The 25,726-nt window shown below is 40.3% G+C and overlaps 1 protein-coding gene across 1 annotated transcript; it reads right to left on the bottom strand.

The window, feature by feature from the left end:
• Positions 1-147: 147 nt before the first annotated feature.
• Positions 148-25,726, bottom strand: lrrc17 (leucine rich repeat containing 17). The gene is made up of 5 exons (XM_061029353.1): positions 25,322-25,726; positions 14,451-14,834; positions 12,876-13,374; positions 5,700-5,855; positions 148-1,093 (listed from the first exon to the last, which is right to left on the bottom strand). The coding sequence occupies exons 2-5, from the start codon at positions 14,724-14,726 to the stop codon at positions 651-653; spliced, it is 1,374 nt and encodes a 457-aa protein (XP_060885336.1). The 5' UTR covers positions 14,727-14,834; positions 25,322-25,726; the 3' UTR covers positions 148-650.

The following is a 25,726-nucleotide window of genomic DNA, read 5'->3' as shown; positions in this document are numbered from 1 at the left end:
AGTGTATCTATCAATGGGCACAACCTTATTCAACTCTGTGTCATTGTATGATTGCTTATAGTCATATATAACTTGTGGTGTTGTAGGTAAGTTCAATAATGTCTGTTTTTCTTTCATCATGTCTGTCCATAATTTAGTAAAACACTCTTACAGAAAAAATAAACCCAATTTTATTTCCAGAAAAACAAGCTGACATTGTCATACATTAGTCAAAATAAAAAGACCCAAAACAACTTTAATAATAAAACAAAGTGGATCAATATCAAATTTTCCAGAGCAGGAGAAAAAAAGCACACTTAGTTTAGTGTGTGGTAAAGTCAAAGAGACATCTTTTTAGGGAGTTTTAAGATCTGATACAGACTGGAATTGGGAACAAAAGTTTGTTTCTACCTTACCTTGGCCGAGAGGATAACTTCAGAGAATTATCAGATTGAAAATTAAAAATCCTTTTATTAAAAAAGTTTATTTTTTGTTAAAGAACTACTAAAAAAGACAACCACAAATGAATTGCATCCCAAATTGTTACATTTACAATCAAATAAAAAAGAAAAATCTATGAATCTACGTTTTTTTAAATCCATACTTCAGCCCGTCAACAGACCTCAATCTTAATCCAACGCCTCTCAACAGTCCATGGATCTACCTCGTATTTAACTCAGCCTGATGATTTCAATCCCGTTGTTCTTCTTCTCTTTTATCGGCTGAGGCAGACGCCCGCCTTGCCCATCACCCGTTTCCCCACCAACCTCCTGAGCTTCATTGTCTGTCCCCCCTTGCCCCCCCTGTCCCGAATCCACACCTCCAGTTTGTCTATCCTTGGGACATTCCCCGTTGTAGGTCTTGACGTAATCCTCGACGCGCCAGCCCCTGAACTCCCGCGGCTCGGTGCAGATCAGGCCGGTGTAGAAGACGCCTGGGTGGTGCTTGAGCCAATAGATCAGATAGTGGATGTTGTAGTCGCAGATCCAGGGGTTGTTGTCTAGCGTGAGCTTCCGTAGAAAGTAGAGGTCCTCAAGTACACCGTACTGGAAGTAATGGAGGCTGTTGTTGGACAGGTCGAGCTCGCGGAGGTACAGCAGGCCTGCGAAAGCAGCTGGGAGGGGCAGAGAAGCAGAACTGAATAAGTTGGTAACTCGTGCCATCACACCTGAATAATTCCTCTGTGGTTGTTTGTGTTGTTTATTCAAACTTGAACTGAACATGCAAACAGTTGCTTATTTGCATTACCAGTACACATTGAGCAACATTAGCATGCCTGTCCCTGACAACCAAGTATTTACCAAGGGATTTTTATTTTTATCTATACCATTTACTAAAAGAAATATCTAAATATTGGGCTCTTGAATGCTTCAGTTTCCTCACAAGCTAGCCGCTAACTTTTCGTCTACTATTTCAGCCTGTAAGATAGAAAATAGAGAGTTTTCTTAGTGTTTTTCCCCATGGAAACTGTTGCCAGGTTAAACATGTAACATTTAAATGTGGGTGGATCAGTTGACCTGAGCTGTCTTCATTTTGATTGAATAAAACATAACTGTTTGAAGCTGAGTCTTATACATCTGGTCTTATATGTAAGGGACTCGACAGTGGCTTTAGGAGGTAGACATTGTTACAGTCTGTGTAATGGGACAGCGGAGACTGTTTCATGCTGTCCACTAGCCTTGAGACTGGCTTTGATCTTTACAGAGCGGAAGAGAAGGAGGGGGGGGGGGGGGGGAGGAGGAGAGAAATGTGTGGTACATAATAGAAGTAGACAAAGTGACAATAAAGACATGTGTGAGACAGAGACAGGAAAGAAGACAGATCCAGGGGGCGTTCATTTTTTCTGAGATTATTTTCCAGTTTAGATGTTGCTGCTAATGCAATCTCATCATTCAGCCCTGAAGATTGCCCTGATAGAGGGGACTCTAGGAAAGGAAGGATGGGGGAGGGGGAAGGATGTTATATCCCCTCTTCTCATGTCTTATCTCTGGACTCATGAGACTTACTCCCCGTATTGCAACTGTTCATTTACTTCTTCTTCATTTAACCCTCATTAGCTACAAGAAGCCCAGACTGGTCTATTTTTATTGTGATTTCCAAGGCAACGAATTCAATTCATGTCATTTAGGAAATTTAGTTTTTTGTAGTCCTACAATTAATTAATAAAATGAACGCAAAGTTTGATGGTGCTTGGTCAGATGACGTAATTTGCTCTTGACTCTCAGAAGAGACGACACTGCGTAAAATCGTTTATCCCTTTTTTCCACTGACACATCTGTATCATGTGGAATTCTGACTATGGAGGGCAGAGAAAGAAAGTCCTGTTTCTACTCAGGCTCTCATTCAATAGAGAAGCCTATAGGGACAGCGAATGGAAGGTCCTAATTGGTTCAGTGGGGTGTCAATCAAAAGGTCAGAACCCATGAAGTAGCACAGCGAAGCAATCTATGGATCTATGGATGTAATGTGTTTCCAATCCCTTGTCAATGCAACAGGACCGTTTTTGTTGGAATATTATGACGAGAAGAGTACAGTACAGACGGTAAGAAAAAGGATTCAGAAAGACAATTTTTTGTCAGTGGTCTGACAGAAGCGTAGATTGTGGCTGCTCTCTTGGTTGGATCTAGAAATGTTTTTTGGAATCAAGAATTGTAGCTTTCTAGCAATATATGGCATGAGTGATACACACAGAACAACAGTTGTGTATATGTCGGTGATTATGAGAAAACACATTTGGGGCCATAAGGTGTGGTAATATATGAAAAAAAGTCTCTATTGTTTGTAGATTTTCAATACAAACATATGTGTAAAAAAAAAAGTCATTGCCTCTTAGCAGGTTAATGGACATTTTTGAGAAACTGTGCCCACTTCTGCTAGCACATCCAAAGCGAACACATTTTCACATATACTCTATAAGCCTCAGTGGTATAATAACTATTTTTTCAGTCTAGTTTTTAGGTCTAGATAAAAACTTTCAATTCGCAATTGTGTCTGGTTGAAATGAAGAAAATGTGTTAAATTTTGAGTTTAGATTGACTGGTGTGTTGATTGTAATAGATTTTGGGGAGACAACTCCTCCATTCCCAATATGGAGCCATATTGGGGAACTCAACACTTTGAATGGTTGTGTTTGTGTGTGTGTGTGTTGATGTTGTGTAAATTCCAAATAATTGGTCATTCATTTATTGTCTTCATCATCCCGTATATAACTCGTGCCTTCTGAGTGGGTACATTTTTTAAGTAATTTTTTGAAAGCCAAACTGACTCTGGCTAAAGGTGGAACAGATTGATTGCACCTGGTTGGATCAGAGTGACACTGATTACAGAGCTCCTCCTTGATTGGCCAAACAAGCAGGTAAGAGGACACAAGAGGTTAAAGAAAAGAACTAACTGGTTGCTTTGTGTTTGTGTTTTCACACTCCAGGGTGATGTAAAGAGAGCTTTCTTTAAAATCATTTTTGGCCAAATTACTGTCTGAATAGAAACTTGCAAAATTAAGATTTTTAGTGTTTCTCCTTTTTACAGCCAGCCTGAAACATTCTTTTTTTTTCTTGATAATCTATATCCTGCACATGTTTTCCATCCTTTCCTCTCACTACAATCCATGTTCTAGTACAGTCAAGGTGGAGGTCTTGCACGTTTAACACTCCATGCTAGGCTAAGCTAACCGGTTGTTAGTGTACATATTAAGAATGGTAGACTACCATCTTTTTTATTATCTAACTCAGCATGAAAGCCAATACATGTATTTCCCAAAATGTCTAAAATATAGCATAAATGAAAACTCTTCACCCAGCTAGTTTTCAGTTCTTCCATAATCCAGTCGTTCTTCTTTCTCATGACTATTGTGTTCCTGTCATTGATTTTCTCACTTTTATTGCGCACACATTAAAAATGGTCTGAGTGAACAAAGGATCAACATAACACCCATTCGGTTTCAGCAGAGGTGATAAATTCAGGATTTACCCCCTTCAGGCTTTCCCAGCTCTAGGAAGATCTTGGCAACAAGTCTCCACAACAAATAAACAAATAGTCTCTCATCACCATAACTACAGATCTCATCGTTGCATAAGTCCCTCTGTTCAAAGATTGTCTCCTGCAAAGTTCTCGCTTCACAACTAGTAATAAAAAAAGACAATGCAGTCCAGAGTGACATGAAGGGTGTTAAGAATATTGTTGCACGCTTTACCCTTTCCAGAAAGGTGGGGTCCACACATTGTGACAAGAAGAGTGAAGTCATCAGTCTTAGTAAAGTCTAAAGTATTCCAAATTTGCTGTTCTATTTCAGGGAATTTGCGAGGCGGAAATCCTAACAGCCTGGCACAAAAACTGTCTAAAGCCAATAATAAAAGCCTTTTTGTGTTTTTCTTCAGGGTTCCTTTTCATCCACATGGAAAGAGAACATTAAAACAACCTTAGGAAAATGATTCTATACATTACACATCATTACACTATTTACTCCGAATGTGAGGATGATTAGAAGCAGAAACCATGATTGAGACCACATGTCACATGGCTATCACTGATTTTGATTAAAAAAAAAAAAAAACTCTGAATCCCTTCTCCAGTTTCCAAACAGTCTTGGACACACTGAGGCGAGCTGCAGCAGATTGTTTACATGTGTTGTAGAGTAATAAAGAAAGAAAAAAATAACAGGGTGTTTTTTACGGATTTCCCGCCTGGGCAGGAAGAATGAGCCCAAACATCATTAGCCTGGAGAGTAATGAGTGTGCACTTTTTTTAATGGCGCTCCACTAACACGGAGGCAGAATTAGTATTCAGAACAGATATTGATCTTTGGAGCACTTAATTATCTCGTGTCTCGCTGATGAAAGACCTTAAACATTTGATTGATCTTTGTTAGGCCCTGACAGCTGTACATTTGGTTACCTGTGTTGTTAAATGTTTCAGATTTGAACTAAACCTTTATCCTGGCACGCTCACATGAGGCGAAGTTGTCCCGTACCGTGCGTAAGTATGATTCTCCCCCCTCCCCGTCCCTCACTGGACCTACCCTCACACTGCTCCAGGACTCATTGGGCCTGAGCACGGTTGCCTCTTGTACATAATGTTGTAATGCAACGCATGTGATTATGAAGCATGCTTCATTTACAAGACAGGGAGACTCAAAAAAATGTCAAATAAAACAAAATAGAATGGACGCTCGGTCGAGTCTGCGTCCGCACATCAGAGAACAACACAGCAACATTAATGACTTTGTGGATTATTTTAAGTCATTTTAGTCAGATACAGCCATAATCCTCTGGGATTTCTCCATAATGAAGGCTGAAAGACAGCGAGAATTACCCTGAGTTTCTTCATGCATAATGCCTGACGGTAATGACTGAGTGGATATGCTCAGAATTGGCAAAAATATGCAATATCCGGGCCTTTTTTTTTAGATGTTAAGGATGTTTTAAGATTTATTTTTGGGCATTTTGTGCCTTTAATGGAGAGACAGGACAGTTGATAGAGCTGGAAATCAGGGAGAGAGAGAGTAGGGAATGACATGCAGGAAAGGAGTGAACAGGTGGGATTTGAACGTGGGCCGCCCGCTTGGAGGACTACAGCCTCCAGCGCCCCAGGGATGGTTTTTACACACTGAACCGGTATTGAAACGGAAGCAAAAGTCAGACAATCAGAAAAGAATACATTTTATTGTAATGTGTGGACATGCCATGTTGTGTGTGTGTTGGAGGTTTCAGAAGCTGTTGTATTACCTGTGTCTAATCGTTGCAGGTTGTTGCTGCTGAGGTTGAGCAGCTTGAGGTCTTTAGACAGCAGGAACTGTTTGGGCCTGAGATGTTGGATGCTGTTACTGGACAGATCCATCTTGACTATGTCGGACGGCAGGTCGGACGGGATGTTATTCAAATCTGCAAGGAAGGAGACACAAGAAACATAAGTCCTTCACACTCTAGAAAGAGGTGTGTCGAAATGAGTGAGAGAGTTAAACATGCTGGGTTTGTAAAGATTGAAAAACACAACAAATAGAGAATCATTCCTGTTTCTTGGTTTACAGGATTTAAACATATGTGACAGTAAAATGAAATCAGGATACGACCTTCAATTCCTGGAATCATAAAAGTGCAGGAAATCTAATGTGTCTGCATTTTGATATATTTTCAAGATGTTGTGTGGGTTAGCAGAAATGTTTAAACTTTTCAAGATGGTGTCTACTGTGATACGATGTATAACAATAAGTCATGTCAGTGCCAGGGGAGAGTGTTTTCACTCTCTTACAAGGTGGGAAATATGAGTGTGTGCGTCTGGGAACACCGTCAAAATGTCTGTTTGATGGTTCTAATGTATTAAACGGGGATTCCTACATATTCCCACTTTGATAAAAAGATCCTCTCTGGAGGTTTAAATCCCACGCTGAGGTACGCTTCACAATCACTCCTGCAGAGTTTGGACAGTTCAAATGGAGATTTGTCACTGTCGACACATTCTGGCCCAGAGCGGGGAAACAACAGAGCTGAAGGCTGAATCTAGATACCTGATTTAAAAAAAAAAACAGATTAACTCTACGAGGTCTGATTGCCTAAGTTGTCCTTTTGAGTTTAGCTTCAGTAAGTAAAATGTGTCTCTCGCTCCAACAGATATGGTAAATGGACTTGAGCTTATATAGCACTTTTCTGCATGTCACACCTAACCATTCACAGACTGATGGCAGTGGGCTATGTAGTACCCATCAGAGGTAACTAATCCCATTCATACAACGAAACAGCGGGAGCAATTCGGGGTTTCTTGCCCAAGGACACATCGGACATGTTGCCCAGCTGGGGATCAAACCCTCGACCTTCCGGTTAAGGGACAACGACTCTACCAACTGAGACACAGCCGCCCTTAAATAAGATACGCAACCCCTGTCACTGTCAGTAAAAAAGATATACAAATCGCATTTGAAATCTAATCTGCTTTTCCAGTCATAAATTACTTCTGTTAGAACTGAGTAGGTGGCCTGTGCATCCCGTCCTGGATCGTCTAAATGATCATGTGTGATTGTTTTCAAAGCGGTCTGCAAAACGGCTGCGTAGACAAGAAACAAGGGAATGTTTGACCAGTGATTACAGACTGCGATATAATCACGCGGTGTTTACTTTCATACAAAATCACCTTTTGTTTTGTAGACGGTGCATATGTGTGGACTCCTGCAGGTATTTATTTACATAGACTTTATAATGTGCTCGTTAGAGTGCTTATGGAGACTTTTATGGAGCAGATGGTGCAGTCATTATGCACACGGTTTACGGCTACAGATGTTGTAGCTAGCTTTATCATGGAGACATGGTGCTGTAAATCATCATGCACTAAGGGGATATCATTGCACACACACACACACACACAGGACAAAAAGATATACAGCATGCACACAGATGTATCCAGTGCAGTCAGGATATGTCATTATTATTGTTCAGTGATGCTGCAGAAACACATTTTGCAGACTGTAAGTTCAAAAGGAGCTCACTCTTCAGTGAGAACCTGAGGTCTGTAGGGATACCCATCATGCCTTTGGTGTACATGTGTCTGCATCTTTGTCCAAGCAGATTTTCGGATTTAAAAAACGCTGGAAAAACTCTTACTCAAGACACAAACTCCCAGGTGCACATGAGAGAGATCAGACTACAGACTACTGAGCCAAAAACAAATCAACAAAAGCTCTGCGTCTGAGACAGATGCAGCTGTGGTCTGTTGGGGTTTTACAGTACGGAGAATCTCTGACACTGTCCTTGCAACAGTGACAGAAGGCTAAGATGTACTGTAGGGATCTCTAGGGGGATAAAACCGTTATTATCTTGATCTTTATTTTCTAGATTTTGCACCCGTCCCTCTATTTGGCATTGCTCTCTGAAGTGTGCGTTTAGGAAGTCAAACTCTCTATCAGGGGCCTTTAGGGTATCTTGTGATTCTTAATGGAGCACATATTTAAGATAAAGTCAATAGCCCTTTTCCTACTCTAACATCTGTGGCCCTCCTCAGAGCGGGATGGAGGAACATGCAGAGAGAGAGAGAGAGAGAGAGCATGTCAAGAAAAGCTAGAGTCATTCATTCAGAACCGGGTTTTTGCTAAATCTGCTGAAGTCATTACTTCAACACTCATGCGAACATCTGTCCCTCTTGAACTTTACTGTCCAAAAAAAAAAAAGAAGTACTTTTCTACCACCTGGGAAGAAGAGCACTGGGTTGTGTATAACTTAACCATAAGTTAAACACAAATAATTAATCATTTTGACTTGGAGTCTTTATGATAGAACTTGTTTTTATCTTTGTGCTTAGTTGAAATGTCAATTCAGCAATTTAGTCGTAAAATCTAGCGCAGGTTCCATTATTTAAACACTTGTAAGCTGTAATGTATGCACAGCAGTATTTACATAGTTTGAATGGACTGAGCTAAGCTACCTCCATGATTTAGAAGGAGTCTGGACTTACATATCCTCCTTGAGAGGCTCTGGTTTAACACTCAAAATGACACTAAGTGTTAAAAGTCTAATTGTTTATCCTCTTTTCTTTCACCATATATTCTGTAAATTGTCTTCATATAAATATTCCTTTTGCAAATGGGGAAATATATTATTACATGCATTTCAATTGTGCAGCTTTAACTATTCCTATTGGAGCTGATGGTGCAGTATAAATAGCATGCTGTTTGGACAGGGGAAAAGGAAGTAGTTAATTTGTCACAGTGCTGACATGATTACTCGAGGGTCAGCTCTGCATATGGCTGCAAATTCTTGTGGTCTGGACCCCCGCCCCAGAGTCTGACAGGGGGACTGATTTCTTGATGTGTTTTTCTTAGCACTAGATGTGCTTTAGGTGGCGGTGTGTCGGTTCAAATGTTAAATAGCTTCTAGACTTTTAACACATGTTATTGAGGTCACTCATGATTTAATTGCTTAACCTCATATATTATAACATCTAGATGTGTAAAGGTAGAAGGAAAATAAGTTAGGAATGTTTTAAATTACGATGAAAATATCCAGAATGCATCTGTGTGCATGTGTTGGCATCTTTTTTATTTTTTCTGCCATATCACCAGTGTCTTGGAAATTACAAAATAATGAAAAAAACATTCCATTGAATTTTTGAACTCCAAAGTCCTAACCATAACCTTATCATCCAAATCTTGGCAATAAACAACAAGAATGATCTCCATCTCTCTGTAAATAACCCAGAAATTGGTTTCAGTGGGGTTTTTTTATATCCCATGGACTTTTCTCACAGTGTCTCAGAGACCTATTCACCCCAGCATGAAGTCATCATTCTTCGGGAAACCCTGAACCCCAGAAGTGAAACATCAGTTCTATTTCATAACAGCTGTACAGTTCACAGAGTGTAGACGGGAGGAGACAGCAGCTAAATCCTGCTGTTAGAAGAGAGTGATGTTTGATACTGTCCTCTTTGTCATTCATGCTCTCCACCTCTGCATCCAGCTTACATTACATTATGGAAAAATCATTTTTTTATTTATTTTTTTACTGACAAGCTGCCTGCTGTCTGTGGTCCAAGTAATCCAGGGAGACCCTGACTTAATATGATACGCACTGTGTGTGTGGAGATCTGTCTGATTCCCAGTCACACACACAGTCCATTTTTTGCTGCCTACTCAAAGGGCCCTACATTCCGATGGAGGATTTATGCTACATATGAAACCAATGACTTTATGACCTTGAGCCCAGTCTTAAAGGCAGGCTAATACATTTAATACCCCTCTGTAGGTGGGTTTCCAAGCAACAAGAGGTGTGTACAAAACTAACTCTAATGACTTTTTAATGTTACATATACAGAATATATTTAGTGTCTTATAAGCCTACTTATACAGTATCTATACACTTTATATGTTAATGCTATGGTTATGTTTTATAGGCCTATTTAAAATACACAAAAATATAAAAAATACTTTTCAGACAAACAATACACTTTGACTTGACCTCAAAGTAAAAAAATGTAGCTTGAACGTGTCAAGAGACATGTATTCTTTGAGTTTGAGATGCCAGGTTTCTCCAACAGGTAAACATCTAATTCTAAATAGTGGCTATAACTTTTTCTAAATACTACGAATGAGAAGCTTGACTATGAGTTTTCTCGGATAGACCATACAAACTGTAGTCTGATGTTTTTTATTCTAAGCAGTATTTCTAAACATTAGATGTAAAAGACTAAAAGATAGCTTCACTGTGACTACGGTATAAATATACAAGCTTTTGATAGTAAATTGTCCAGTGTGAGGTTTAAACATTTTTAAATTGATCGTTATAACCACAGAGTAACAAGTCCAAGTTCCATCTTTGAGAAACAGAGCCTTAGGAGCTCCGATACTAACGCTAACCACTCAGTATGTCATAGGGAGAGTGATGTGGAGCCTGAAATCTGCTGTGGTTCACCTCAGAGAAACAGTCTTCAGACCAGAGTAAGGAAGACATTTAGAGAGGAGGGGAAAACAGGATGAAAGGGTTAGCTCAAAACAAACTGTGAACCAAGCCAAGCTAAGGTTTGGCTAGTGGTCTTTCCTGACATCATGTGTTTACTTGACAGGTTTGTGGAAACATCATTATTCCAATAAAACTTATTCCACTTAAAACTTATACTTAATTACTAAATTCATTTTGTGATTAAAGGCAGGGTTTGTCATTTTAGAAAACTAGCATGATTTTGACAGTAGCATTCCCTCAGTGGTCCGTCTGCACCTGTAATGTATAAGAGCCGTTTTCACACTGGTTTAACTAATATTAAAACTCATTCAAGTCTTTTTTCTAATGGAATTTGTCAAATATAATTGGGTTATAGTCTCAATAAAGATAACTGATTTTGTAAAACTGTCCTGTCAAATAAAAGGCCCAAAAGAATCTCTAGAAATGTTACAGAGTGTCACTTCTCTGCCAGCATGTGTAAAAGGTTGTTGAACAGAAGAGGGTATCTGTGATTAGATTCCAATATGATTGACAGTTAATGAAACCAATGCAGCTAATGAAAACACAAGCGCTGGAATGCAGTGAAGAGAAAAACCTTTACTGCTCTCAGCTTACAGTTCCACTATATGTGGGTCCTTGTAAACCAAAAGCATAGAAAGCATGCATTGAACATCACGCACAGCAGCTGTAGTACATTAAGCAACATTCACACATCACGTATCACTTTCATGGTGGGGCATGATGTAGAAGGAGGCAGGATGTGGAGTTATAACCAGGCATTAAAAAAGAGAAAAACATGTCCATAGATGAAGGGGAGAATCTATCAGTGAGAAAAAGTGGTTCAGATAATGAAATGATTCAAACGTCCTTCTGTAGCAAAAAAAAAAAAAAAGTTATGGAAAATGTGCAAAAACGCATCTTTGAGCATTTACACAACACAGACGCAGCATTGTGTGGTTTTGGCTCATTCAGGCGCTATGAAAGATTGCCTTCTGTGAATGGCAAAAGCTTTCCATTTACAGATGCATTCAATTGCTCGTTTAAATCTGGGAGCTCCCCTTGTCTCAAACATAGACACAAACCATCTTTCAGTTCTGTGTGTTGACAGCAGATGGTATTTGGGCGTCAAAAGGGGTCGTGTTCGTGCTTTGAAGAAGAGAGCGAGACAGAGATAAAGATTGCTGGTGAGACAGGAAACGGACTAAAGGGAGAAGATGAGAGAGCAATGAAGAATAAAGAGCCCACATTAAAGCAACAAAAAGTGATTTGTCTGCGAATTTGAGAAATTTTCTTCGCTGCCTCTGGTCTGTCTTTGAAAAGGGACATTGAAACAAAAGTTTTATGGAGCCCTGGAGAAGTTAGAGCCTGTATGATAGAAGCCTCATAGTGGCATTTTTACACAAAGAGCCAGATGTGAAAGCGGAGGAATTGAAACAAAGTTGGAAACGCTTTTGTACTGATTAAATCCTGCCTGTTTTCATCCTTTCTGCAGTTTTTGACTTCCCACGCTGGCTCAGAGACTAAACTGAAATAAAAGACTACCAGATTACAATGCTGGGGGGGTTTTTACTGCCTTCTGAATTAGTTTGAGAACAAGAATCTGCAGAAAGTTAAGAAATGCATGATTCAAATTAGAATACAATGCAATAGCTGTGTTTGCAGAAATCGGAGAAGCGCTAAACATCACAACAGACCACACATGAACACAAACACACCACAATCCAGCTCACCAAAAACACCGACCTCAAACAATAAAATGTAAGATGTGTCCTAGAAAGTTGTGCTCCGTGCATGGAAGCCCAAATTGCTATTTCTGTGTGCCAATTTTTTGGAAAAGAAAGAGTTTGGATCAGCCAAGTGTCTTTTCCTCCCCCCTGTGAGGTTCAGTCTTAATTAAACAAACATTAATCTGCTTGCTGGGCTTCATCGCAAAGAAAACATTTGAAGTTTTCTCTTGCTAAATTTCATTGTACAAGCAAGGATTAATTTAGACTAAAAAGTGCTGAGCAAGCGGAAAAAAAATTACCTTTTATCATCAGCACCTATAAATGCTATACCATACAATACGATGCACACATGCAGCTGCCTCCATCGTATCAAAAGCTAAAAATAATAAAACAATCAACAATCCACATGCACAAAATCACTTACCAATCACTACAGTTAAACCATCGCTGATAAGAAATAAATACAATGTGTGGAATTTAGGTTTGTATGTTATGCATTGATTGTTCATCCTGAGGAGGAAATGGATTTGTGTTCCAAGTTTCACTGAAATGATACATTGATGAGACTGGTGGTGTGTACACCAACGTAGAGCTGCTTTAAATGAACTTCACTCTTCACGCATCATGTGTAGAATAGTTGTGTCATGAGATATCCAAACATCAAAACATCCTTTAGAGTTTGTGTAACATTTCATTTCAACATTTTAAAATGACATCATATAAGATATCAAAGTGACACACAACTTGACAGTCCTACCTTTGCTACTACAGTCCAGCCGAGGTTTGGGAAACATGTAGGTGTGGCACATAGATGTCGCCTCTGGCTTCTGTTTGATTGGTGGAGGCCTCGGTCGCCCCCCTCCTCCACCCCCTGGCCTGCTATCCACCTGGTTGTCATTCTTACACAACGACTCCACACTCAACTTCTTCAACTTCTGGTTCCTCTTCGACAGTGGCTCTGCACACTTGGCATAGTTGCCCAGGTTGCGGTTGCTCGGCACCTGCAGGGTCCTGATCAGGCTGTCCAATGAGCAGTCGCAGCTCCAAGGGTTGTCATAGATACGGAGGTAGGTAAGGTGGGGCAGAGGGAGCAGGAGCTCCTCAGAGGCTGTTTTTAGTCCGTTGTGTTGGAGCAGCAGGGTGGTGAGCTGGGAGAGGCCGCTGAACGCGCCGTCCTCCACCATGGAGATGTCATTCTGTTGGAGGTCCAGACTCTTCAGCTGGGTGAACTGGGAGAACATGTTGTCCCTCAAAACCTAAAAGGGGGACATGAATGTTTAGTTTCTATGTAATTGCTGTCAAAAGATATTTCTTGTTGCACTTTTGCTGTCAATAAATGGAGCAAATCCTGCAAGCTATAGTTCAGGTATGCAACTCAAATTGCACTGATTTAAGGCGTTGATTTTCCTTAAAACGCTCACAGGTGTAATCACTTATTAGAAGCAAAAGCCAATGACCACCAAGCGGCAATCACTTTAATCCAATCAGGTGAGACAGGTTCACGTTATCAAATTCTAAAGTTCCATTACTGTATATGTACAACAGCTTATCATGAACTATTGATCCATTTTGAAGGGGTGTTGACAGCAGAACCAAAATAGTAAAAACGGGAAATGCAAAAAATTGTGCGGAAAAAAAACTAAAATAAGAACCAATGGGATTGCAGTACAGTATCAAGATTTTAGTTCTCGATGCATTTGAAATTGGAAGCACAAAATTTCACATCAGAAATACTCATATGACCTTTTAATATATAATGCAGCTTTAAGTACAAATTGCAGAATAAAGTTTTAGGACTCAGATCGTAGTTTTAACATGCAATTATCCAGCCGTGCCAAAGATGCACCTTAAACTAAACCCTCGTATGTTCATTATTTACCTCACCACTCATTCATTCAACAAGTCAGCTCTTTGAAGTGAAATGGGGCAAAAATAAAGTGTAATTGCACTCATTTTTGACCGTTTTAATCAGTGTTTATATCTCGTTAATCTCCTAATACTTATTACTTCGCTGGCAAGGCTTTTTGTTTTGTTTCTCTCAACACCTGTGGCACACACATACATCCTGTGGGCTGTCTCCAACATGCAAAAAGCTAAACACACATCGCAGAAAAATGTGTCTTTGATCTGGGTCCAAATAAATGGTGCACAGATGCTCAGGGTATCAACATGCTGGAGGGGTTTACGGTCAAAGTAAGAAGCTTGAGATGTAAATTTGAAGGAAATTGATGCATTTGTTCCACAAAACTGTACTTGACATTTCAAAAGATGTTGGTTATTGTTAGACTTTTCTGTCTCTTGTCTCTTTAAATTCACGAGAGTCAGGGTGTACCTGAATCTTATTTCTCGCCAACAGCAGATGTTGAATATCTTTAGGCCAGTCCTGCATCACAGTAGTCAGCTGCCGGTCCTGACAGTCCAGGTACTTCTCTCCAGCCTCTATGTATTCCTTACACTCCTGAGTCTGCCGTCTCATCACTCCAGCCCTGCCTCTGCCCCGTACACGGCCCAGGGCGCTCCGCTCCATGACCCCTGACCGTGGGCCTCTCCGGGGCTCGGCTGACCGGAGGAGCAGCAGCATCAGAAGGAGGGTGGTGAGGAGACGCATGATGTTGGAGAGGAAAGGAGAGGAAGGGAGGCCTCTCAGTAATCAGGTCAACCTTGGAAGACGGCTGTCAGAGGTTTGGTGTGACAGCACACAAGAGGCTGGTCACAGCTGTGTTTGGAAAGAGAAAAAAGCAGGGGAAAGAGAGGAAGAGGTTATTTTAATGTTTTTAATGTTTCATAGGACATTTGCAGGCACTTGCTAAGATCTTATTTAACCATTTACATTATATCATATAACAGCATACATTTGTGTGTATCTGCATATATTCCAACATGCACTCATTTTATTTTTTTGTTTTTTGTAACTGAACATGTTACAAATGAAAATTGTTCCTTTGTTGTCAGTTCATAGCTTTCATTCATGTGGAGCTGCAGCAAAAGGCTTGTTCATTTATTATCTCTTCAAAGCAACACATTTACATCACTTGAAAACCGAAATATTGTGATAACCCATAAGGCACTTGCAAACCTTATACAGCACCCAGGGCACTATTTCAATCACTAAAAAGTAGAAAAGTCCTTGCCAGGACTTCACTGCAGTGATATCGACATATATAAGGTGGAGAATCTTTCTCCTTACGCTGCCAGCAAGACAAAAGCCTACAATAGTACAGACAGCTTTTTATATCTACCATGCATGGTCAATAATGCTGCCGTTTGAGAAGTGAAGGGCAAGAAATAAATCATCAAAACATAAGCGAGCACTAATTAGCTAAAATTAGCTTGTTTACATTTTCTAACATTAGTATCAGGATCACGGTCTGCCGTCACTTTCAGTCAGTGTTTTAGGGCAGTTCAAAGGCAGTAATATTCTGCTCAAGTTGACACTGTCAGGAAAGGGGGAAGTGGGACAATGGTTCAGACTCAGGGGTGTCTTTAAGTTATCCCAGAAGGATAACCACAAAAAGCCAATCTATCGCTTTGGGGGGAGAACACAGTGAAATTGTAAAGAGCCAAAACAACCTTCTAAAAATGCACCGAAAATGATTAACTAAACCGCTGCTGCAAAGAAGCTGACTCGAACCAGAATCGTCCAGGGGACCCAAAAAACACTGAACAAATAGCAAAGGCTACAAGGGAGGCCATAAAAATGATATGGCAACAAAACTACCCAGCACCCCAAGTTACTCAATGAGAGACTAGTAATTAAAACAAATTCACCAAAAGTTCTTTGTTTGTGTATATGCACACACAGACAACGAGAGAAAACACATGGAGATCCTCTACTACCTCAGCACAGAGCACTGGAGTCCAAGAGTCTATACTCCCCACACCTGGGGCCTATACTACGAAGTGAGTTCAACATACCCAGGGTATCTTTGAGTTATCTGGCTCCACTAACCCTAACATGAGAGCATGTGCTTAACAGTCATACGAAGCTGGTTATCAACATTACACTGTTCTGAATGCCTTACCCTGGGACTTACCCCTAAACCTGTTCATACTTAGTCAAGTAATCAGGAAGACAGGACTTTTAACTAACGTCGGCCAGTGCCTTTCTTTGACTCCCTACAAAACTACCTGTCTTTATTGACAGGTGGGGGGACTCATTGTGTGTATGACACCCTAACCTAACCCTAACCCAAGCCCAGGATGCTCCAAAAACACCCTTTTAAAATGCCTTTTTTTTACAGCAGATATAAGCATGTTCAGCGCCTGGTTGAAAAATAACTGTTTTGGTCTTAATAGCTCATCTTCTAATTTGACTGACAAGTGCGCATGTACAGTAGTTACTGTTCGTTAGGAGGCTTAAGACCTGCCTCCACTCTTTCACTCTTTGCCTATAACTAGATTGATGAGGAGTTAGTGGAGATGGCATTTTCAGTATGGCGATGCCATGGTTAAGCTTCAGAATGCCTCTTCAGAAAACCAACAGGTGACATCTCTGAGGCTACTCTTGGCCATATACAACAAAGAAGACAATACATTAACAGTAACTGGACTATCAATAGTCCATACAAAAGAGAATCTAAATCACTGTGTTAAAAAACAAAATCATGTACAGGAATTTGTCATAGTAGCATGTGGACACGTGGACATTAGTGGTTACACTGCACATGCTGGAAAAATTATTGGGGACGTTTTGCAAGGGTGAGTGGGTAGAGGAAACAGGAAAAGGGGCTTGGAGGGGGAAAAAAGGCAGACATTTGTTACGTGTTAACATGTTTAGGGTTAAAATGTGGCTGTGATGAAGAGCTGTTTTCTCTCAGGGAAACCCCATGCATGTTTCGTTCCTTCAACTAAACAGGCCTGGAAGTTAACCGCGCTTCCTCCCTGGCTTTTGACTCTTCCTAATGTGCTTCTTTCTGGATGTCTTTAAGATTCCCACCACTTTCTTTCTGTATCTTGAATCCATTGAAAAAATGCAAATTGTCATGACATATGCTTGCACATCCATCCATTGCAAAAAAAAGTCAGAACTTGCAAAGCTAAGCTAACTGGCTGTTGGTGGTAGCTTTAATTAAACCACTCATCAAACTCTTGGCACAACTACTATTATGAAACCGCTATGTGACAGCTGTTTGACTTACACCCTCTTTGTCTTTTTGTCTCCTTTCTTTGAAGCCATAACTTCTTGTCATTTGTGCTGCCAAAGATCGGAGCTATCATCTGCCACAAATATGAAATCCTTAAAGTCTAGACATAATCTAATTTAAAGCCTGATAATGATGGCTATTGTAACTTCTTTTGCCACTTGTTTACATCTCAATGTGTGCTGAATAAGTCAATTGTAGGGTTAATGTATATGTTTTCTAGTTTTCTGGTCTGCCAAGATATGCATGCACACAGACGCACACACACATACACATACTTGCTGACTGAGTCCAACTGTGCCAAACCGCAACCCCCCTCACAGTCTTCCAGTGTCTCCCACAGTGGAACAAGCCCGTCAATGCATATGGGGTCGTTCCATTGTGAATCACAGGCTGGGCATGTTAGCTAGCTACAGACAGAAGCAGCTGAGAATGTATAAAGGGGCGATCTTTCCAGTCCATTTGGCGCTTCTCAACTGTCCAACTAGCAATCGTAATAAACTAGGCAAACATGGAGGTTAGATTCCCTTAACTCCAGCCATCTCTCGCAACAACACTTTGCAACTAAACAGGAACTGGATGAATCGGACCTTTTCAGCCACCAGCTGTCAGATTCTCTTTCTGTTTATTTTTCGCACAAGCAGACCACTTATCCTCTAGGTTTCTCTGTGTGTTCAGGTGCACGGTTACTGTACATCTACAGCAACAATGTTCTTTTGTCTGTGTTACATTGACCCGATGAAAGACATGCCTCAACACAAGGCAAGACTTGTGCCACTACAAACACCAGACTAGACTCTAATGATGGGGAAAGCATGGAGAGGGGTCTTGAGTGAGTGGACCCAGACACATCCTCTCTGTATAACAGCTTTCAGGTGAAGTCATTTGGTCTGGTACGGGTTGTTTATATACAGAACTGAGATCCAGCTGTACCATTGGATCAGTGCAGCTAAGTGCACAGCATGGCACTAACATTACAAGATTTATAGGATCGGCTAAGAGCAAATGCATAGTTCAGTATCATCCAAAAACAAATAGAAGGACGGGTCCACTAAAATAGTCATCAGAAACCTGAAGAACAGCCACAGAATTCTGTGGCATACATCCAAGTTAACCCAAGGGATGAACATCATGCTTCCAATTGATACAACTACAAATGTATTTTATTTTCTGTTTCTATAAACCTTCATAACATGAAAAGTCTCTTTGAATTCTTACGTAACCTCTTGTTTCCAGGTGTAATGGTACAATACCAGCCTACCAAATGTGCGCAAAGCACGTCCTTGCTCATCAAACATTTGCTGAATTAAAAAAAAGGGTTTGAATCCTTCCATTTTTTACATCCCTGTCTGCCTGCTTGCAGTCTTCTTCATCCCTACCTTTGTTAGCATATTAGCATTTACATAATATCAAACCCTAGGGGTACCGTTTTAATTGAATCATGCAGTGCAGTTGTATGGAGATAACGTTTCCCTTTTAAGGATCTTCTATTAATTGATCTATTTAAAATCTATAATATCAGTAAGTCATTGTAGTTAATTTGAAAATTAAAAAATGCCTTAGCTACATGAATACAACCACATGTAAATATACTAGCCTCAAACATGCCTTATGGTCATGACCTTTTCTCTCTATTTTCATTTTTTTCCCCCTTCTGTAATTAATTAACTGTCCCCAAACCTTTTGGACCCATGTTGGTACCGCTCAGATCTTTTCCACTTCACAGCTGTTCGGAAGAAGGGGCCCTTCTTAGAAAAGTATAGCCACGGTTAGACTGCAGCATCCAAGACACATTCCAGCTGTGACCATAACAAGCCCACTCAGGCAGGGCCCATCCCTGTGGTTCACCTCATGTCCATACCAGCTTGAATTAGCTTCCAGGCTCCCTCTGGTCAGTCAATGCTTATCCAAAGTATTTGACTCCCTCTGCTTGTACACGTCCAGCAGAAAGCCTTCAGGTTTTCTGACAGTTTCTTCTTCACCATTTAGACGGTTTCTTGCTGCCACTTTATTCTGTAGTCTACTGATCGAGACTAAAAGTTAGTTAGTTGGTATGATGTGGTAGCTAAATATGTCTAATTTTGCACCATAGGAAAACCTGCATGTTTAGGGAATCAGAAGCTTTTTAGCACAGGAAGATGTAAATGGTAAATGGGCTTGAGCTTGAGCTTGTATAGCGCTTTTCAAGTCTTCTGACAACTTAAAGTGCTTTTACAATGCATGTCACACGATGTAAAGTGGCCATCAGAAGTAACTTATCCCATTCATATACATTTCAGTTTGGGATGGGTTGGTTAGATTTGGGCATGAGACTGATGGTTGCTTCGGGTTAATATCTGGGAAGTCAATCAATGGCAGAATATGGCCCAAAGTACAGCAAGCAGCAAGTGAGGACATATATTGGAAGGGGGAAAAAGAGGGGCATTTCATGCTTCTCACTGTGTGAAATTAGCGGATAAGCGGGTGATTATGTGAAGATGCTCAGTTGCATGACTCTCAAGGTAAATGCGTGAGACTTGGCAGCTCTGGTGTTAGCATGCTCAAAAAAGCACAGATCACTACTTTTTATTTTAGATAACAGAACGACAGTATATGAAGGAGATGAACATTGCAAACATTAGGACAGCGTAACATTGGTTACACTTGTCAGCATTGGCATGGTGAGCATGTTAGCGTGCGCAAGTTAGCATTAAGCTTTAAATACAAAGAACTACTTTGTATGCTCTTTATCAATAGTATGATAACTTAGTAATTGAAGAAGATGAAAATGGTCAATATTATGTCAGTCTTAACATAAGACACTCCACTGGAATTGTGAGCATGTTTGCATGCAGATGTTAGCAATTCACTAAAAGCCCTGCTCCGCAAAACTAAGACGTCACAGAGCTACTCAAAGTGCTGTGCAGTAACCTACCTTACAAATACTACAAACCTACCTATTCAAATGTCTTACTTACTGTATGTCTGTTCACCATCTAGGCTTTAGCTAACGTCTGTTTTTTTTTCAAACACTTGGGTGAGATATGTTTTCTTTGAACAAATACTACTTTTTCATGTGTCTGAAATCCAAAGGAAACTAAACCCCAGACTGAAAAGTGAGTTACTTCTGTAAGTTCCAGTCTTCAGCACTTTATGTAGTGCCATATTTGGCTGACAGTTTTATCATTTTTTTCAGTTTACACAAGGTCTTGCATGCTAACAAGAGAGTTGTTAAAAGGCCTCTGGGTTACTCTATTAACAGTAAGTAGTTAGTTGGTTATATTGGGTGCTAATTATTAGATGTTTTTTGTTTGTTGACATTTTGGCTCAGTTTTCAGTCCTTTCACATTTGAAACACATTAGGTAGATTTCACTGGGAGACCACAATCAGACAGGACTGCCAGTAAATGCTTCAGATGAATGCCATGGTAATAGTGAAAGTATGACAATGTCATCAGTTGTGATAGATATTCAGTTACCAATTGGCACTGGCGGGACTCTTAATGGCTTTTCCATTTGCTCAGCTATTTCATAAACAACGACACACCATTGGGTCATTTGCATTAAGTCTTCGGAATGTTTTTTCAACACAATTTTTTTTTTACAGTCAGTCTATTGGATGAGAAAGGGACAGCAAATCCTGAGCACAAGTGTCCTCTCAATCAAAACAAACCACTGGATAAATGTCTGCGGTGTTTGTATCGCTGGTTGGAATTTGTGTGTGTGTGCAGGGAGTGGGGACTTAAAACTTAACTCATCTCCAGCTGAACCGCATGTGTCTCCCTGCTGTGCCAGCTTTAAAATGCCTTTATTTGTAAGTTAAAGCAACTAGTTTCCATTGTCAAACTCTTTTCTGATTGCTGTTATTCATAAGACATCAAAGTCAAGCAATATACTGTATGTTAAAGATTCAGTTTAGGAATGTGTAGTAGCACACATCTATACATAATTCATGGCGGTTTTGCAAAGCCAATTGGAAAGTGTGGTTTATCCAGGTGGTTTGCCAGGACTTCAGTGGTGTCATTTCCGAGGTGAAAGGAAGTTACATTTCACATCCAAAGGAGCAAAAGTCAAAGTGCAAATGTATGGAAAAAGTGCACTTTACTTATATAAAACAGTTCTTTATAACCTACACGCAGGCTCTCCAACTGCAGGAATGAACTGAGGGAATTAAATCTTACATCCACACACAAAGAGACAACATGTGAACCTCAGGGAATTTTGTCTTGGACTCTAGTACAGCACATATTCAACTTCACCACATCTGAATCCCTCTGTGTATGTCGTCTAAGCTGCCTACGGGATCAGATGGGTCATTTGGTCTCAGCAGACCAAATGAGGCAAAGGCAGGTTGGCTTCTTAGACCATAACAAGCCACCTACATCAGGAAGAGGGGGTGGGAAAGGAAACACTGACTGACAATAAGAGAAATACAGATGGAGGCAGCACACATGTTTGAAAACCACATGCAAACAAGGTTTCAATATGAAAAGAAAGCAGAGGGTGAACAGTGAAAGACAGGAGAGAAGACCCAGAGACAAGATTAATGTCAAAAGCTGAATGGGGCAGAAAACACAATGATGTGTCAGCTAAAGGGGAATTCTACCGGTAGGATTTTTATTTTTATTTTTGGAGGGGTTTCAGGTTACACTTCTGATCTTATGTCAAACCAGGAACACACAACTGGGGAAACAGCCAACAGCACTCAAAAACAATACAGTAAACCTTCTTGGATTACATGTTTGGGTCAAAATACATGATCCCTTTTGGATTTGTCCAGATGCCAGTCATTCAAATAAACTTCCCTTCTAACTGTTATGACTGGTCTTGATATGAATCCGAAACCGCAAATGACCTTCCACTCTTTTTTTCCCAGCACTGCAAGAACATTGCATAATCAGGCTAAAACACATGTGCTCCTGGCTTAAAGCTGCAATAATCAATATTTCACGCAGGCTGTGCAAAATTGGAAGACGTGACTTGAACACAATGAACTGAAAGACAACAATCAAACTCTTGTTTTCACCTTGGTGTTTAGGGGCAGTTTAGAGGCTTTTAGTAAGTTGTTTTGGTATTTCTGTTTTGGTTGACTCACACTCACATTGTATTCACCAAGTGACCAATGTGTCAGCAAATGAATGCTATTGTCACAGCTAGCTAGCTCTGTAGCTTCTAAAAGTTTGGATTGTTCGCTAACTTTTTGCCACATCAAACCAGGCTGAGAAATAAGTAATTCATTCAAAAACTGCCAAATCTTATCAAGCTGCACATCTGAGTACTCTGAGAATGTCACAGCTTCTTACTAGAAAAGTCTTGAGGCTGCACATTCCCAAACTGCACTGGCTGCCTCCATGCTCCAATAACACTGGACAAGCCACTGGAGGATGGAAGGAGTTCAGACCTCCAGAAGAAACAGACAGAAACACAGGAGCCACTGTGTTCGAGAGAGAAAGTGAGAACAAGCTGTGGAGGTTCCAAAAAAATAAATCTGCCTTTTCTCCTTAGTTACTTACTGAAGAATGTAAAACATTCAGCTACAAACCATCCAGTTCATTACAGTATAGGAGAGTTTGAGGACAAGAACAAGATCCTAGCTCAAAGGTGAAGGCTTTTTACACTGCAAGCAACCTCCCACTAAGCTTACTTTGTTTCCTTTAGGCTTTATTTTCTATAAATGTAAAGCACATGTTTGACTAAAAGTCTTGTTACCAATTTAAAGACCATCCATCAAGCTATAACAAAGAAGTCGAATAGAATGAAAGAATGACAGTATTAAGAACAGAGACACAAAGGACACAAAAAGTCTAACCCCAAGCCCTGAAGCCCAAAGCAGAGGATGATACAATGACACAGTCAGACATACTGTATACTGTGTATGCAGAGGGAGCAAGCAGAAAAGAGAGAACCCCTCACACATCCCTGAGAGCCTAATTGGAACCAGACACGTTCAGTTCTGCAGGAAAGAGGAGGCGAGAGGGGAAAAAAGTTTGGAGACGGTGACACTTTCAAAAAAGGGTCAAATGCAAAGAACTCAAAAAACCTATTTCTTTTGGAAAGAAGCCAAATTTCAGGCTTTTGTTTTTGTTTCTTGTATGAGAAATTAGCTTCCTGATACTCTCTGGAGTCCACACAAACCCCGAGAATAGCATCTACAACCCTTAAAAAAAGGTCATCGTCTCATGCACATTCATCTCTGTGACAACTTTGAGATTTCAGCTGACGTTATGCAGGCATCAGTGTGGTCTCCCTCTGTCTCTTGGCTGTGTTTAATCATGCTCTGATAACTGATAACTATGAAACACTCGTCATAAAACACAAAGCAGGGGATCATTTATAAAGCTGAAATATGTCAGATTTTGAATGTTTTGCAAACTGCATCATTAGACCATGGGAGTTAATAAACTGTCATGAGATGTTTAACAGAGCTCACACATGCCCCCCCCCAAAAAAAAAAACAAAAAAAAAAACACACAATGTCTCCCCATTAACAAGCTATGCTGATTGCTTTGTACTGGTTCCAGACACATCTGCCTCAACACACATCCAGCCCTATATTCTGCTGCTTTTCTTACTCCAAAGAGTGCCACCTAAACTGCTGCAAGCTGAAACAGCAGAAATTTAAGTAGAAGGGATTCCCGCACTTTGTAATGAGACCAATCTTGCAAGTCAAGCTTTTATTTTCCTCCCTTTTTTCCTGACTGTAGGATTCCAGAGTGAAACCACACACTGCTCCACACCGCACTGCATGAGTCTGGAATTTTACTGAAACTTACACATGGGGCATGTAACCCCAAACATGTTCATCAGTACTCACACACACACACACACACACACACACACACACACACACACACACACACACACACACACAACACACACTGGTGCTTGATGAACCTTACACATTAAACCTGTATAATAAGCTCTGCACCACTTCTTCTTGCTTTTTAAAAAAAATCACACTCTAAGATTTTTGGCATGTCAGCCAACATTTTTATTGGGCTAATCTACTGAATCAAAGCTAACACCAGAGTCCCTGTATCTTTTTTCCTTTTCATACAAGAATGGCCCATGTATTCAATGAAAATGAGTCATTTTGCAGATGACTAACCGTTGTTTCTCACAGTAAAGAGGGTCCAAGTGGGTAAATTCACCCCTCATTCTGATCAAGTGGGGCTTAGCACTTTCTGTTGAACTACACAGGGAACTGAATGCCCCTAAAGTATGGTGGATGGGACAACCAGCCAGTTACATAACAATAACAGGAAGCATCCCCAAATTGAATGATTTCTTTGCTGCAGGACTTATCTTCCGCTGAGAGGAAATTGAAATCAACTCTAGAGTGCAATACCCGTCCATAAACTTTGCAAGACCTCAACTCCAAAGTGAGTTTGCTTATGAAATTATTTGGAGCTTGAACAAAATGCAACTTCAGTGTCTTGATAAGAATAATAAGAAGAATGCATTCCCCCATGTTTAAACAAATGCTGTGTATCAGAGAAATGTGATGAATTATGTTTAATATGTTTGCTATGCAGGCTATCATCTTTGCAGCTTGGCTTTGTTCATTCATATCTTCATATGTTTTCAATTTCCTCAGCGGTCCAAGAGATCTTAAAATTGTATTCGGTTACATAAATATCTGAAACTGAACACATTCTTTACTGTTGTTTGTTTTTGCATTTACTTAAGTTCTCCTTAAATGAATCATACAAAAGCACTAAGTCAGCTCTCAGCATGATCCACTTGTTTTCATTCTTTGTCTACACTATCAGAGCATGCCTGTCACCATGTCTAGGGAACAATGGAATCAGAAAATGAGGAGGTCAGTTAGTCCTTTGATTTATTACATATTCTGTGACCGAATAAAAATTTCGTATCAAGATCAGAATAATTTGCTGTCGACTTTTCCTAGCTTTCAGGCAGATTTGATCACCCAGAAAACTGTGATGCCAAAAAAAACTTTCCAAAAATAATTCCCTGAGTATTGCACTATAGAGTGTGTATTGTGTTTGCAGCAGCTTTTTGCTCTTTCGATTTGATACACCTTTGTCACTTTTGTACTGTTTTAAGGATAAAGTCCTACCTGTGCAGGAAAATAATCTGGCTCTGGCTCGTCCACAAGGACCTGCAGATCACCGGTTGGTCCCACGTCCCCGGCTCCTAATCCTGTCATGAGCGCTGTGTCTAAGCCAAGAAAATCTGCCTGGCTGCCTATAAACTCAGTGCCTGGAGTGAGGGACGAACAACTGGCTGCTCCTCCAGGGTCTCTCTCTCTCTCTCTCTCTCTATTACTCACTCGCTCTCTCTTTCTCTCTCTCTCTCTCTCTCTCTCTCTTGCTGATGGTGCTGAGTGATTGACTGCTATTTTATACAAGCTACCTCTCTCTCTGTCTCTCTCACTCGCTCTCTTTTTCACCCACTCAGCTGGATCGACAGCATGTGAAGAGAGAGAGACTGTGAGCAAAGTAATGCTGATTCTCAAAGGAGC

This window comes from Labrus mixtus, chromosome 22, assembly GCF_963584025.1.
Source record: "Labrus mixtus chromosome 22, fLabMix1.1, whole genome shotgun sequence".
Classification (NCBI taxonomy): Eukaryota; Metazoa; Chordata; class Actinopteri; order Labriformes; family Labridae; genus Labrus; species Labrus mixtus.
The sequence above is the reverse complement of the archived record's forward strand: the minus strand, read 5'-3'. Positions and strand labels throughout refer to the sequence as shown.